The sequence below is a fragment of the Carassius auratus genome, chromosome 8 (assembly GCF_003368295.1).
Source record: "Carassius auratus strain Wakin chromosome 8, ASM336829v1, whole genome shotgun sequence".
Taxonomy (NCBI): Eukaryota; Metazoa; Chordata; class Actinopteri; order Cypriniformes; family Cyprinidae; genus Carassius; species Carassius auratus.
The window spans coordinates 12,309,178-12,327,050 of NC_039250.1; the positions used below are offsets into that span (position 1 = coordinate 12,309,178).

At 35.0% G+C, this 17,873-nt stretch overlaps 1 protein-coding gene across 1 annotated transcript in view; it reads left to right on the top strand.

Annotated features, from left to right (window-relative positions):
* LOC113107300 (transcription factor 7-like 1-B) overlaps positions 1–17,873 on the top strand; it is a 58,887-nt gene that overhangs the window by 34,172 nt on the left and 6,842 nt on the right. The window contains exons 4-7 of the mRNA XM_026269712.1: positions 1,932–2,015; positions 16,546–16,678; positions 16,787–16,889; positions 16,981–17,064. Coding sequence (XP_026125497.1) covers positions 1,932–2,015; positions 16,546–16,678; positions 16,787–16,889; positions 16,981–17,064 — 404 coding nt within the window. The remainder of the gene's footprint in view (positions 1–1,931; positions 2,016–16,545; positions 16,679–16,786; positions 16,890–16,980; positions 17,065–17,873) is intronic.

Genomic DNA, 17,873 nt, shown 5'->3' on the forward strand with positions numbered 1-17,873 from the left:
TGTAAAGGTTCCAGAGTGGACCGGACCCCACATTAATTCAATTCAAACCTTGCATTTTCCGGCTGGACTTCCAGTCATGAGAGGCATCCAATTTAATATATAAACACAGATTAATAAAATCCAGTGATCATGTTTATTAAAGGGAAATAACAACATTTGGCCAAAGCCAATGACTATTGATTATTTGTGCTTCTAATCAGAGCAGGTGGATTGGAGAGTTTGTTTTGACCAAGTCAGATGTTGATTGCACCAACAATGTGAATAAATTAGCCAATAAGAAATTAAGAAACACAATTGGATTAATTTTAAGAGAGGCCTTCATCCAATCAGTAAACAATGAGACAAACTCTGTTTTTATCTATTTATGTATTTATTTATTTTTATATTTTGCACATAACCACATGAAATGTGATAAAACTGCGTTTAGATGAAAGCTTTTAATGCTTTATGAAGAAATTTCACGTCATGTTGCAATCAAAGCTGTTAGGATAATAAGAAAAACAAAATTAAAGTGAAAGTCCCCTTTAATTAAAATAAAAAGATATATTAAGGTTGATATGCAATACTTTTTAATAATTTAAAGTGATGCCTAAATAAAATTGTAGCATTAAAAAGTATTTATTTTAAGTATTTATTTATTTACTTTTTGCAACAAAATTGTATACAACTTTAATATCTAATGCTGATGTTACAAGTTGTAATGTTTCCACCTTATCTATTTATAAACTGATTTTATTATATTATGATTATTGGAGTAAATTTCATAGTAAAACACTATTGAGTGTTTTTATCTCAATTTTCACATTCAATTCAATGTTAACGTTTTTGTAATTATATAACACACATTTTATATACATAATTAATTTTGGTTAAGGTTGCAGACTAAATCCTAGGTTTTTTTTATTTTTTTATTGCCTTTTATTTGTTTTTTCAGTGTACCTTTAGGAGCAGGCATTAAGAAAATGCACCGGGTTAGTTTTGATTTCCGGCTGACTTTAATGCGCTCTTCTCAAACGCTCCTTCAAATACTAGTATGAGAATATTAGCTCAAACTAAATGTGTTTTAATGAATTTGAAATTCTTGAGCAGCCTTAAGAAATCCATGCACATGAAAACCTGCTGTATCCGGCAGTTAAACGCTGATATTCAAACCAGATGTCTGAAGTGAACTCCACTGAGACTTCAGCTATGACCATAAGACCAAATAGAGCAAAACATGAAGATCTGAACATAACCTCTGCACTTATTAAAAAAGTGCATTGTGTGTTAGCTAGTCTCAGTGTACCTGTTTGGCACATGTTAGCCACACAAAGTTTGCGCTGTTTGCTAGTTGAAGTGATACAGGGAAAGGTCAAAAGTGCAGGGCATTCACTTAAGTTTTATAGATGTGGCTGTGTTTTTACCACGGTCCAGTTTTCCCACCTCTCTCCATGGGATTTATTCTCAGCTGTCCCCTACATGACACATACACACACACACACACACACACACACACAGCTGGGCTCTGGGAGGAACACATTCTCCGACAAACACAGATTTCACACTATCACTCTCTCTCCGTTACACACACACGATACAGACACAGGTGTTTGCGAGTAGAATTGCTCTCTGGTGACCGTTCGATTTATTTATGAGCCTCTGAGAAGCAGATCTCATGCTGGAAGATTCAGTTAAGTCTCTTTTCAGTTCGACGGTTAGTCATCAGCAAGGCCTGTCTAGACACACACACATACACACACACACACTCCTCCGTTTTTAAAGGTGCTATTGTAAACAGGTCTGACAAAACGTGTTGGTTGACTTTGCCACCCACTGAGGTGAAGTTTCTGCACTTGTTTTGTGCATGAACTTTTCTATTGACTTTTGATCGCGAGATGTTAATGAAATGCGATGTTGGTGTCTCATCTGTGTTTTGTTGATGTGTTTTACAGTATCTTCAGATGAAATGGCCTCTTCTGGACATTCCTGGCACGGCAGCACTCAGAGACTCACGATCACCTACTCCAGGACAATTAGTGAGTATCTCACACACACACACACACACACATACACACAGTGCCACTATAAGTATGCAGAAACATTATATGTCATTGCATCAGATGGGATGGACATGTATTGTACAGACAGATGGCACAAACACCATGACTTTTCCAGAATGTATCTCAGTTTTGTTTCTTCCAGAGAGTAAAAAAATAAAGTAATTAATCTCACAACTCTTGACTTTTTAGTTTCTCGCAGTCATGCTTTTATAGCGATATACTACCAAGGTTGATTTAATGGCTGATATTTGGCATTTTTTAAATATCAGCATCAGCCGATACGTTTTTCTGCTTGGCTGATGTGTTCGAGGTGGGACTTTTATTTTGACGGCGCTGATAGTGGCACAGTGCTCACATTCTCTCTCTTGTTATGGAATTATATTTGCTTCAAAAATAATGAACGTAACTTTATAAAGCTGAACATAACTTTTTCAGAAACTATCATAAATATACCATTACTAAGAAAAATGAAAGTGTAAAAAATTACTAAATGTGTAAATAATATTTGACCTTCAATCGTCTCAGTCTGTAAAGATGAGCTCTCAGGAGAGACACAGAGCGGCATCATCTTCCTCCTCCGCTTTAAGTAAGCTTGTGTTACTCAAGTAACCAATAACATCGATACAAGTTTTATTAATGTTACAGTGTGCAACAGTTCGTTGCGGGTTATTATAGTCATTCACAAGGAGGAAGATGATGCCGCTCCGTGTCTCTCCTGAGAGCTCATCTTTCCAATATGCGAACGACTGAGTGTGACGTCTGAACTTCCAGGTCATCAAAAGTAGGGGTGCTCCGATCACGATCGGCCGATCGTTAATGCGCATCTCGTCAGTAATACCGGTTATCTAATCAGCGGTTAATTCCATCAGGTGCGTGATTTCACATAGAGCATGATCGGCCGATCGTGATCGGAGCACCCCTAATCAAAAGCTCTCTATCCAATCAGAGTAGATCACTGTTAAGCCCGCCCCCACGAGAGGTTTGTGTCAAAACACCAAACGAAAAACTACGAAGCGTAAGCGAAATCTGTGATAATGTATTCAGAATCCACGATTAGCGAAAACAAATCTTTGTAAAACATTAACAAAAATGAAGTATATTTGAAGAGCATGTTAAATTTGTGCGACTGAGTTCATTTTTTTCATTTTCATTGTGTTTTTCTTCTATTGTAATGGCATATTTATGATAGTTTCTGAAAAAGTTACGTTCAGTTTTATAGTTACGTTCATTTTTTTCTTTTTTTAAGCAAATATAATTCCAAATCTTGTTTGCTGTCGTCGTTAGCAGTTCTGACGAACAGAAGTCTGCCTCAAAATCAGATAGAATGGTTAAACAAAGGAATTAGTGCATACAAAAGTATTATAACGATTGCTTTTATATTATTATTAATAGAAAGGCAAACATTATTTATTTGAAAAACATGATTCCCAATGCACACAGACTTCCCAGAATACTGAATGCCCTGTTGGTTACAGTGTTTACTTTTTAATTATATTTTTATTACATTTTTTTTTTTATTTGTGAAATATACTTTGTCATCTAAAGTAGAAGTATGTTTATTTTACACATTTATTTTTTTAATCCATTGTCAAATAATGTAAATTCTTAAATATTAATGAAAATATATATATATTTATATCGGGGTCCCCTGCTTTCTGATATATCGGCATCGGCTGTCAAAAAAACTATATCGGTCGACCACTAATTCTGTTTATATCTCATAATTCTGCATTTATATCTCATAATTCGGTTTATATCAGGTTATTCTGACTTCTCTTGTCAGAATGAATCATTTGTAGATTGCAGTTTTGTTTTGTATCTTATAAGTGAATTCATATCTCACAGTTGTGATTTTTCTCACAATTCTGAATTTAAATCTCATGGCAGAAAGAAGCTTTAATTCCCTTATGTCATTCCAAACCTAAAATACTTTTGATTCATATTCAGAACGTGAACATATTTTTAATATTCTATTATTTTTTGGGATCTATTGAAGGTCAATGCTACCAAAATGTAAAAGCTACAAAATGTAAAAAAAAAAAAAAAACTGAACTAAATTTATTTGAGTATGTTTTACATCACATTTTTTGGGTACAATCAATCCATATTAATCAAATATTTTATTCTGAAGAGAGACAATAACTTTTTATTCATATATAAACATTGAACAATGCACATACAAGCACAACAGATAAAGTAAATGGAAACTGCACACATGAGCACACATTGAGCTTTATGTATATGTGCTTTGATCAGCCTTTAAATTGATTTAATATCGCCTTTTTTGTTCTGCAGATGAATAGAAGTCTTAATTTTTCAATGAACTATACCTGTAAAGTCAGCATGAAATTTACTAAAAGCATGAAAAGTAATTCCATGTATTTTATTTATGATATTATTGTGAATGATTCATGTTTATTTTAGTTGACATATACAAGGCCACACTGAATTTAAGCAAATCTCATTCAGCTGTTTGTTTTTTCCCATACCAAATCCCTGATGTGTTTTTAATAGTTGTGTCAGCTAATGCTTATTGATGCACATAAAGGCTATCTGAGCTTGCATTGATTTGTGTAATTGATGTGGATATCCATGCAAAACATTTACTTTTGTTTGGTGTGCAATGAGAACAGCTTTTCTGAAGAGGAAAGAAAAAAAAGCCCAGTGTTTCCAGCCTACAACGTATTTGAGAATAAAATTAATTATTTTATACTGGACATGGTTGGTTATAATCAAGCTGTTTGGGTTGCCTGTAGATACACACCAACTAATGAAAGCTGTTTTCTCAGTGATTCTGGCTCAGACCAAAATGAGTGGTACATGTATGCCACTCCTTAGTGTACAGTGATCGCTGCTGGATAAGAGTGAGCTTTCCTGTTGGGCAGATCTGTGTGAATTCCAGTCAGGCAGGTTGGAGGTCAGGAGGTTTGCAGGATGGTAGTTTGTGTCCTCAGCAGACCTGTGTGGTTTGATTCACCTCTGGTGAGCTGATGAGAGGTGATAAATTTAACCGGAGCGTTTCATTCTGTGGTGAAGCATGTAAATGTATGTGTGTGTGTGTGCGCGAGAATGTGTCAGGATAAAACATTCAAACACACAACATGAGGAACCTCATAGGGTGAGTCAGGGAGACTGACCCGTACTAAACCGGTTTCAAAACAGAGTAAAGAGTGACTTTTCTGCATGCAGATATGATCATCAAACTTTAAACATTTAACAAGTGATTAATGAGTAGTAGTAATTAGAGCCCGACAATGTTTTTTGTGGGGCCGATACCGATATTAGGGAGTTAAAAAAGGCTGAAAACCAATATATCGGCCGATATTCTTTGTGTATATTATCGTACAGTACCAGTCAAAAGTTTGGACAATTTGTGTGTCCAAACATTTGACTGCTACTATATATAGAATACTGTATATGCATAAACAATATATATACATAAACACATTTTTTGCAATGATAACTCAAATGTGGTAATCAAACATTTGACAGAGATGTGTAATGGAGGCAGGGCATTTAACAAACTTTACTATCCAAAATGAGTCTGACATTAGTGCACTGAACAGTAAAGTTGAAGTTTATTCAGCTTTAATTCAATTCCATTCAACTGTATTCTGTTGTTTACTTAAGTTTATTTCACTTTGGAACATGTATTCACGGATTTGTGCTACACACAGACGAAACTTACTAGAGAAAGTGTGACATAATATAGGGGAGTGTAGGGCAAAAAGTAATGCGGGGTTAGTTTTAACACATTTATTTTACCATAGTAAATGTTAATTCTGTCTTAAGTAAATTTTTCACAAACAAATATGCTATTATTTTAATCTCCAATCTTTTATTTATTATCTGTAACACTGCGTTACCGATATATCGGTGAAAGGCTAATATCGGCCAATAATATCGGCAAAATCATATATCGGTCGGGCTCTAGTAGGAATAATGTACAATTTATTGTAAAAAATAAATTATGCTATAGATAATCCACACTGAATTTAAGAATAAAAAAGTGTTGTTTAATGTAAAATTTATTTAAAAAAAAATAAATAACAGAAATGTATAAAATGTATAGTTTACATGGAATTTAAGAATAGTAAAAATGTCAAAATGTATTATTGTAAAAAAAAATTTTTGCAAACATTATAAAATGTCAAATTCACATTGAACTTAAGAACAAATAACTGTAATGTCATATGTGTGTGTGTGTGTGTGTGTATGTATGTGTGTGTGTGTATATATATATATATATATATATATATATATATATATATATATATATATATATATATATATATATATATATATATATATATATATATATATATATATATATATATATATAGTTAAATATATATATATATAGTTAAATATATATGACATTACAGTTGTCTGTTCTTAAGTTCAGTGTGAATTTGACATTTTATGATTAATTTCTTTTTTTTTTTTTTTTTTTTTTTACAATAATTGACATTAAACTTAATTTTTTTATTATACTTAAAGTCTTTGGTTAATAGTGCATTTTTTATGTATATATTGATATTATAATTGAAGAGTGCCTTTTAATGTCCAAATACTGCGTTTCATGACTCTGTAAACAGTTTGAGTTTTCCTTAATCTGACAATAAATATGATTAAGTTGTATGACTAATCAAAGCAATACATTATTAAAGCATTACCTTATTTAGCAAGTATTCCCAGCCTTTAAAGAACAGTTCATCTAATTAGCGGCTATAAGTCGTTTTAATGATTGATTTTTACTCAGTCTGACATAATAGACATAATAAATAGTGACACAATAATTACAGACAGACAGGGGAGTAGTTTGTTGGTTACATAAAACCAAATGGAGCAGTTATCTGCACAGTATGACCAGCACAGTTCATGAGCGTCGCACAAATCACCAAATACTCTGCGCACGTTTACCGACACGATCTAGAAGTGTGATAAGATTTGTACAAGCCATTCCTATCCTGAAGCTGATGGTCAAATATGTGATCTACTTGAATTATTTAGAGAAACAGCCACTTTAAAATGTTATAGAGAAAGTCAAACACAGTATCTAAAAAAGGCAAATAAACTCAAAAGACTGAGGAAAAATAGATGAAAACAGCCTTGAAACAGCACGTATATTAAAATCGTTGTAAAGTTATCATGACCACCTTCACTTAAATGTATCATGTTATAATGTTTGCTTATTGTGTAAAATTTTCTAACTTGTTGTAGTATTTATATTAGATGATATGTTAAGAGAATATATTTTTCCCTATAGATTTATATTACAATTGTGGCATGTTGTAGCTATTGGTTCTAAATGTGCATGCAGTTGTCTCTTCATAACAAATGCTATATTGATCAATAAAAAAAATAAATAAAAAGTAATTAGTCGTCTTACCGCAAATGCTACAGTTAAGAACCAAGGTACAGAGCCATCAGATATTCCAAAAGATGGCATATTGAATCTTTAAGTGCCACATGAACTGTTAAGGAGTTAGAACTAATATCAATATAAGAAAATGTTAAGTTAGATTGACTTCCCATGGTATGTTGAATTAGAACTATTGTCAAACTATAGCCTATAAGTGACTAAATATCTATATATCTATATATCTATATATATATATATATATATATATATATATAGGCTATATATCCTATGTAAACAAATAATTGTTAACGATGATGTTACTTTATTTGCATAGATGGTTTCACAAAACACAATTTCACAAAAGTAAAATATAAGTAAACAAATAAATAAACCTTATGAATGAGCATTCTCTACTAAAACAATCACACATTAACCCCCCCAATGTCGAAACCAAAACTATGCCCTTGCAGACAGATAACTGACAATGTCATCATTGAGTCTTCGGGCAGCCAGAGTGCATTCAGTTGTGTGTGTGTGTGTGTGTGTATTTGTTTCAGGCTCAGACTCGCTTTGTCACAGTAACCCCTGAACTCTCTCTAACCTCCAAGCACACCATGAGATTGTCCTTAAAAAACACAGAGTGCCTTGTCTCACTGCCCAGCCTCGCCATTAGGCCTTTATTGTATTTGCGTTATAAAATGCATGCACTCGCATTACAGGATCAGCAGAAAATGCGATGTGTAGTCGGGTAATGGCAATCAAATTATCTGTACTTGAACAGCAACTATTGAGGATTTGATGAGAGTGCAGTCTTCCTTCCTGTGGCGTTCCTCCGCCTGGACGCCCCTCTCTGGCCCATTTTGTGTCCGACGGCTGGAGTGAAGGGATTTGCTTAACCTTTGGCGTTTGGCTGGAGGATTGTTTGAGAAAACATCTGATCTTGAATATCAGACTCGATGAGGGGAATTTGCGTCAGGGCGTGAAGAGGGTGACTGAAGGGTGAGCTCAGGTGTGTCTTTAAGGTTTTTTATTTATGGAGGAGAACGGCGCCATGAATATGACGTGCAGGGAGCGAAAACTATCACCAAACAAGAAGACACCACAGCATACCTGAAAAATATCACGTGTCATACTAAAAATGGAGATCAGTGGTGACTTCTAATGTGTTGACTGTAGGTTGATCATTAGACATCTTTTTATTATTTAAATTAATTTATTCAGCCAGTAACAATAGCTTATTAAATTGTGTATATTTCGGCCAATAAAAACCCAAATTAGAAAATAATATTGTCAAAACTTGAAGCCCAATATATGGAAGCTCATGTTTGCGCTTGTTACAAAAGATAAATAAATAAAACACAATAATAAAGAAATTATATAGTTGTAAGGTATTTTTGTTTGTTTCTTTGTAGTTTTCTCACAATTATCTAATTTCTCCATTGTGAATTTTTATCGGAATTGCAAAGATTTCTCACAATCACTATCTCATGTCTTTTCAATTGTGACTTTTTCTCTAATTTGCAACTTTATTTTCTCATAATTGTGACTATGGCACAGTTGCAACCTCTTTTATTCACATTGCGACCTCATCTCTCTGTTGAAACATTTCCTATTTAAAGTTTATATTTCAAACTCATAATTGCTACCTCGTATCTGTTGCGACTTTTTGTTTGTAATTGTGACTTCATTTCTCATAATTGCTACTTTATGAGATTTGCAACATCAGAATTTTTTTTTTTTTTAACGCACAGTTGCAACAACTTTTCTACCTCATCTCACACTTTTTTATCAGAATTGCAACTTTATTTCTCATAATTGCTACTTATCCCATTTGCAACTTTTACACTGAATTGTACAAGTACAATTGTTGTTGTTACAAGTACAATCACAAGAAACTGGTCTCTTTGAGAGAGATTCAGTGACATGAGTTACAATTACAGGAAACTATTGCTAGAGAAAAAAAACACATTCTTGTAAAAGCAACTTGTTTTTCATTTTTCGTAATTGTGACATTATCTCGTAATGAGACTTATTCTGATTTTAAACTCACAAGTACCACATTTTTTATTTCCTTTTGATCCGAGGTGTTGTGGTGCTCAGACAGGCAACATTGTGCATCATTTCCTGATTCTGTTCACCCAACACGGTATGTTCTCAAAACAGCAGAGCTGGATTAAACAAACAGGACAATCCGCTGTTAGTATTCATCCTTTATTTCATTCCCAATCCCACGTCCTTCCACAAAAACACTCGCATGTTGAGTTTTGTCAGATTGAGCCCATAAGGTCACTATGCTAATGTGTTATTCTGTTCACTCCAGAATCTTCAATAATTCAGGAGACAGGTTTGCTTGATATTCTGCTGCACCACCTTTTTGAGTGTGTGTGTGTGTGTGTGTATGTGTGTTTAAAAGCACTCACTGTTTTACTGCGTGTCAGCATGTGATAAGCTAGGCCAGTTGATTGAGTTAGCCTAGCGACGAGGCCTCAGATGGGAAAGCTTTGTGGCTTGGGGATTGGGATCCATACCGTACACAGCCAACCACCGTTTGCGTGGGAGTTTTTTAATACAACACAGTGGAGAATTGTGGCTCCTGAAGTAAGGAACAGCCGTACATGATCTTCTGTTGTTCTCACTCGTTTTCTCTCAAACTTTTGAGATTTGTTGCATAAGGCACTAAACAACACAGAGTCCCATGCAAAAAAAGACACTGAGATGTCAGTAGAATCTAGAAAATAAATAAATATACGTGTGTGTGTGTGTGTGTGTGTGTGTGTGTGTGTGTATATATATATATATATATATATATATATGTATGTATGTATGTGTATATGTATGTGTATATATATATATATATATATATATATACATACATATATACATATATGTGTGTGTGTGTGTGTGTGTGTGTGTGTGTGTGTGCTCTATGTTCATATGGACCTGTTTTTGCATACTCAAGCCCGTTAATAAGGTCTTATAATTTCTGTAAAGCTCTTCAATATAGCTTTCCAAAATAAAGTATTGCACTATTGTACAGTAGAATGTACCTCAATAATGTACCTTAATAATAATAACTAAAATACTTGTTATTATAATTAAAGTTTTGATTAGAGGAATAATCACAATTTCTTTTGTTTGAATTTTAACAGTACACATTTTTTGTGTGTGTAACACTTTGTATGCCAGAGATGAGAGAAATATTTTTATGAATTTCATTGTTAATTTTTTAATTTGTAGTCTTTTGATTACGGAATTTTTTTTTAATACAGAACAGAATTTCTGTGAAGGGCAAAACATTTAATTTAAGAATCCAGTTGATTATTTCTTATCATTAAAATTGATAAAAATAAAGCGGAAGTAAATAATAATAAAAAAACTATTTTATAGAACTGGGTTTTGACACACATTTGATGATTCGATTCTCATTCACAAGCTTGCGATAGGATTCGATTTCGGTAAAAAATCTAACAAATCTCTCAACTAATGCTGTAAAATACACAAGTCCGTTGGTACTACATTATAATATTGAAAGTTAAAATTGACTGATTTGTGCCGTACACCTGCTTTAAATTCCACTTAATTCAGTTACAGTTACTGCAGTTAGTGTTTTCTAAATATACTACACATTTAAATAGTGGCTGTCATTAAAACTTGGACGGATTTATTCAAACGTAAAACATTAAAGACGGTAACAAATTAAAATGATTTTTATGTGTTGCATAAATCTAGCAAAATGTATTTTTCTTTTTAAACTTAGATTTTATGGTCACTGAATATGCTTTCTGAGATAAAAGTTTAATTATTAAAATATTGAGCTGTGATGCTCATGCTGGCAGTCCAGGTTCGCATCTGCCTCGTTTTTCCCATCAGAAAATGACTGAAAATAACTCTAGAATCTATTGGATATTTATTAATCTAATTGTTTGTTTTTCATTTTTTGTCTTTCTAGTGAATAACGCTCATTAAATTTCAGTAATTATGCTATTATGGTATGTATGTTTGTTAGATTTAGATTTAGATTTGTATTTCTGTGTGTAGCTGCTGTAATACTAAAAAATACTAAGAGTCTACCTAAGCTTTCTTTGATTGTGTGTGTGTGTGTGTGTGTGTCTAAATGCTGATGTCATGTTCTGCCCACTCTTACATCCGCTTCCTTCCTCAGTGACAAACAAGACTCAGCTATCCCAGCATGCCATGCATTCTCCTTTTTTTCTTTTTCTGTCCTTTTTTGAAAAGACTGCTCAAAGACTCAGAACCTCTCACTGGATAGGAGAGAGCAGGACACACACACACACACACACACACACACACACACACACACACACACACACACACACACACACACACACACACACAGGGCTCATGAGGTTGTTTGGTTTGTTGGTTACTCTTGTACCCAGGGGCTGTTTGCCTAGTAATTTATCTCAGATGTGAAGGATTGAGAATCATGTTTGGCTGAGTGAACACAGCCTCCTCCTCTCCTCTGGCCGTCCCAGCAGAGCCGTACCCTCTTGGCCGGATCGCCACAGCCCTCCGCCAGCTCCAGACCCACACTAACACCGTTTAGCTTTCCTTTCTCTAGCTCTGATTGTTCACATACTCTCACACTAGTCCCCTGTATATAGTGAATACCAAAGTGCGCTCAACTTGGCAGTGGCTGCTGGGAAATAATTGACAGCTTGTTAGTGAATTTTAAAGCTGTTGGTCTTTCAGTGCCACAGATTGACCGTCACCGCTGTCGTCTGCCCCCTGTTGACAGGATTTGGACCACGACATCAGAAACGAGATATTAGACATGAAGTGAAGACATTCGTGGTCTTATAGTACATTGATCAACTTGTTCAAAAAATAAGAGCTTGTTTTCAAATATCTTTCTCCACTTTCCTTTTCCGCTGACTTTCCTCTGTCTCTCTGCCAAACACCTGTCGTATAATTTTTTAACAACCATTAAGTCTTTTATTAAACATTGTTGCATTCAAAAGGATGTTTTCAAGTCAAATCCATTTGCGACTTTAAAGGTGTCACGTTTAATTTATTATCTGGTAAAATATAGAATATTGGTCAATTTAGTATAATTGTGCATACTAATTTTAGCGTTTTTTTTTTGCACACTCAGTTTTCATATTTAAATTGCATTTGTTGTCAATTAGAAATGTTGTTTTCAACATTTTATACTTTTACTGTGTACAACAATAATCAAAGGCCCTGCGGTTTTTCCAGTTGTTTAGGATCTACTGGATAAGGATAAGGATTTTTACAATATTTTTTGTCCAAATAAAGCATTTTAAAGCAGGGCATAACTAGACAAAGGTATATTGATATTCTACTTTATAAAAATGCTCATGGATTATGACTTTTCCAGGTCTACGGATCACACATTTTGAAAACAGGCTTCCTCATATATTCAGCTTTTTCAGTGTTTTTTTATTTATTTTTTATTGCTTGTTTTCCATATTTTAAATCAATTTAAATAAATTTAAGGGGCCTCTTTGGAAGTTGGGAACCACTGTTATACTGTTAAATAAATTGGTTTTATAGTTTCCACAATATTTTCGATATTAAACAACCATTTTATTAGTTTTAGGCTATGAAATAATAATACAAAATAAAGATTAACTTCAATATTGGTGTTCATTTAGTGTTAGGTTTTTTTTGTTAGTTTTTTTTTATAGGAAATAAATGTCTCTCCATATCACACTAGAATATCAGTGTTGTAACTCTAAAAATAAATAACATTATGCTTTTAAAATGTTTGTAAAACCATTTTGACAGTATTCAACGTTATTTTGGCCACCAGATTGTCATGGAAATGAAGGCTGTGGAGTGACGAGTGAGATGGTCTATAGTTTCTTTCCTCACCTTCTAAAGCAGTTCTGCTCATGCCCAAACTCCAGAATCACATCGCTGTGGTTTCAGCAATGTTTTCAGGGTGATGAAATATTGATGCAGTCATTCCTCAGTCCTACAGATGTGCTGCCTGAACCACAACATCTCTCGCTCGCTTCTGCTAACAAACAGACAAATGTGAACTAGTTTGTGCAGCTTCAGTTATTCATGAAGATTCGGGTTTCATTACACTAACCGAGTGTCATGATGCCATGCTGTACGTGTGCATCATGCACTGCTGATGTGTAACGTGTCGTGTTGTGTTGAGTGTGTGTAGTGAAGCACATGCTGTGTACACAGGGCTTTGGCGTGGCATTGGGTGTGAAGCTGAGCTCTCCCAGCATTCCTTGGAGCACGGACAGATTGCTTCATGCGCTTCACACATACATACTGATATATTTCATCATTTATATATCCTCTCATACATAAAAAACATTTTTCACACAAGAACCGGTGTGTTTTTACAGCTGACACACTTAATCTGCTAAACACACAGCACAATTCATTAAATTAAAACCATGGCAAGTGTCTTACGAGTACTTTTCAATTAAGTCTTGTTCAAGTATCTACTTCAGATTCTCAGTTATTCAAGACAGGTAAATAGTCGGCAGTAATATAGAGAGCAAAGAAGCTCATTACAAGCTATACAGCAAGTAGCCTCACATTTATAATACATAGATTTATATGTAAAAAAGCAAACATAATCAAATGTGAAATAGTGCAAGAGTAGGATTCTGGAGATAAAAATAACATCAAGTTTCTCAATAGGAGAACTGATTTTGAACTATTTATAAATAAATACTATTTAATAGTTAAATACTATTTATATTATATACAGACGTACTGCTTAACTTTGTTTGTTGCTGTCTTCTGAATAATGTCGCGAGTTGGGCTTGAGGAAATGATGTCACCTGCGTCTGCGCAGTGCGACCTGATGTCGCCCCGAAGTCACAGGAAACAGAAATACTGCTAAATAAATATAAGACGACTAAAGACGAAATAACATTATACCATTTTTGTTTCGTCTCGGTCAACGAAAATGAAGAGACATTTTAGCATAGTTTTTTTATTTAGTAAACCACATTTAGTCTAGTTTTTTTTTTTTTCATCAACAATATTGCATTATACATTTAATTATAATCACCGTCACCTGATCAGCATTTACATTTTGTCTCGTTTTCATCACATGATAAAGGTTCGTTGACGATGATATTTAGTCATACTTTTTGTTGACGAAAGCAACATGCAACTTGTAGCTGGATGGTTTGGGTTCATGGCTTATAACTCTTTAAAGAATACTTTTTTTTTATCTTTATGGGAGAAATGAATGGGAAAATTACTTCTGGAACAAAAAAACCAAAAAAATGTGGACAGGTACTTTTGCACTCCATAGACTTATGCCGCGTTTCCACCGAAATTACCCGGAACATTTTTACCAGGAACTTTTTTTCCCAGGAACTTTTTTCCCCCCAGACCTGTTGCTTTCTGCGTTTCCACCGCGGTGTAAAGTACCGGGTAGATTAGGCAAATAGACTGGTGACGTAGGTCTGCGCGCGTTTCTCAATACAAAGTACTGCTGATTTGTTTGTTTTTTTAAAGTACGCTGATTTTGGACGTGCATCCTCGGTAGTTAGTTCAGACTTTGTGCATTCGACTCGGGAGTGTGATGTCCGCGACGACGCAAGTCCGGTAAATCTATAAACAGCAGCGTACTTGATAACTTCAGTCAGCTCGTCTTGGCTACTGCAATTTTCCTATTTACAATAAAACGAAATGGGATATAAAATACCACTGCCTCCTTTGGTTTTCATTTAAGCATAATAACAGCTGCAGAAATGTACTTAGTTCAGGGATATGTGTATATGCAGCCATTACAATGAAACGAAATATTATATAAATTTGCCTTTTTTATTTTCATTTTAACAAATAGATAAATTGAATACAGACCAAAGAAAACCTGTTAGATTTACCCCGCAGCTGAATTATATGTTATGTTTAACCACTAAAGACACATCAGAGCCAGCGGCACATATCAGAAGGTCTAGCCGATTTGAGGCTGCATCTCGGCGGATACATGAGGACTGAGCTCTCGCTGATCGAGTGGAGCTCACCGTCGCAGAGATCGGCGAAACACATTTTTTAAATAGGCACGGTCTTTATAAATAAACCATAGATTTGCGTTTTAAACAACTACATTCTCGCCTGAAATACTTTTAAAATTACATTTCATGACACAATAACAGTAATATTTGAAAATGATCCAAATAAATGGTGGTTGAACTCAACCAATGCTGCGTGAACTCAGATGGCTTTGGCTACTGTTATTTTCCCCTCAGTATATTTACAATAAAACGAAATAGGATATAAAATACCACTGCCTCCTTTCGTTTTCATTTAAACATAATAACAGCTGCAGAAATGTACTTAGTTCAGGGATATGTGTAACGTTATATACATCCATTACAATGAAACGAAATATTATATAGACTTGCCTTTTTTATTTTCATTTTAACATATAGATAAATTGAATACAGACCAAAGAAAACCTGTTAGATTTACCCCGCAGCTGAATTATATGTTATGTTTAACCACTAAAGACACATCAGAGCCAGCGGCACATATCAGAAGGTCTATCCAAGGTGAGGCTGCCTCTGGGCGGATAGATGATCACTGAGCTCTCCCTGATCGTGTGGAGCTCACCGTCTCAGAGATCGGCGAAACACATTTTTAAATAGGCGCTGTCTTTATAAATAAACAACAGATTTGAGTTTTAAACAACTACATTCTCGCCTGAAATACTTTTAAAATTACATTTCATGACACAATAACAGTAATATTTTGAAAATGTTGATCCGAATAAATGGTGGTTGAACTCAACCAATGCTGCGTCAACTCAACCAATCAGGATGTTTAGCGCCAAAGTCCCGCCCCCGAAAGTTCCTGAACTTTAAAAAAGTACCACCTCGCCAGCAGGGACTTTCTGGGGGGCATTTTTTTACCCGGAACTTTTATTTAGTTCCTGGTTCCTGCGGTGGAAACACACCAAGTACCGGACCAAGTCCCTAGTTCCTGGGTAAAGTTCCTGCGGTGGAAACGCGGCTTTACTTAGTTTTGAATCATCAATTATTTGCTATAATCATTCCCATTCCAAACTGTTCAACTCACGAACACTACTTGGAAGCAATAGTAATTATTACAAATAATGCTGATATTCTTTTGAGTCTGGGCCTGACCCTCTCTCGTTCTCTCTTTCAGTCTAATAAGGTCCCGGTGGTCCAGCATGCTCACATGCACCCCCTGACCCCCCTCATCACCTACAGCAATGAACACTTTTCTCCAGGAACTCCTCCAGCCCACCTCTCGCCGGACATCCTGGACCCAAAGACAGGTACTGCTCACTCTACCTACCTATGAAATTCTTTTAAGTTAATTTTTCATATTATTTTTTTTTTTGTCTTCTGTTGTGTTACTGACTGACTGTATTTCTCTGGTACAGGTATTCCTCGGACCCCTCACCCCTCAGAGCTGTCCCCCTACTACCCCCTGTCCCCTGGGGCCATGGGGCAGATCCCTCACCCATTAGGGTGGCTCGTCCCACAGTGAGTATCCCACAATCTAAACAGATACTATCCTCACACCCTGATTCATACGGATTCTCTCTGATTCACTGTCTCTCTCTGTGCATCTCAGGCAGGGTCAACCCATGTATCCCATCACCGCCGCGGGTTTCCGTCACTCTTACCCAGCTCTTGCCATGAACGCATCCATGTCCAGGTGAGTTGTGTGGGTTTTGCAGATTGATTCTCCCATTACACATGGACTCTTTTCACAGTTTGTTGATGTATTTCCATTTGAATTTAGCAGTAAGGTTGCGATGACATGGAAGTAGCGACAGATAAATACATCCAAGTGTAACAAATTATTTGACCGTGTCCTTGTTACACGTGTAACCCAACAATGAATTAGCATTAGCAACATACAAAATTAAAATAGTGAAACCTGAAAACAAGTACAAATTGCTTTGAGTGATAAATGTTCCATTATAGTTCGGTAACACTGTATTTTAAGGTGTTACACATGTCACATGTACTATTGTAATAAAAGTAAATTATGTGTAATTACAAGCAAGTAACCCTAAAATAAACACTAACCTTATCCCTACAGTAAGTACGTACATGTCATTACTTATTTGTACTTATAAGTACTTATTTGTGTAAATACACTGTAACAATATCACCTAAAAAAAAGTGTAACTATTTAATTTCTGTTTGCTAGTTGACTGAAGGAATCTGTAATCTTATTTTTAAGTTGTTTGAGAAATGCAGCATGTTAATAATCACAACTGCCGTAATCTATGTTTTTCTTAATCTTTCCTCTTTTGGATGGTTGTGTAACCTTAGCTGGGGATTCCTTAAAACATTTACTGTTGTCTTCCGTTATGCCTCTTTACATCAGCTGCACCATTTATCTCTGCTGTTTCCAAACCAAGAAACACGCAAGAGTCTGTTTGAGGTTTATTCCACAATTGTACAAACTCGAGATGAAATGGATCTGAATCGACAAGAACGTCTCTTGATTTAGTG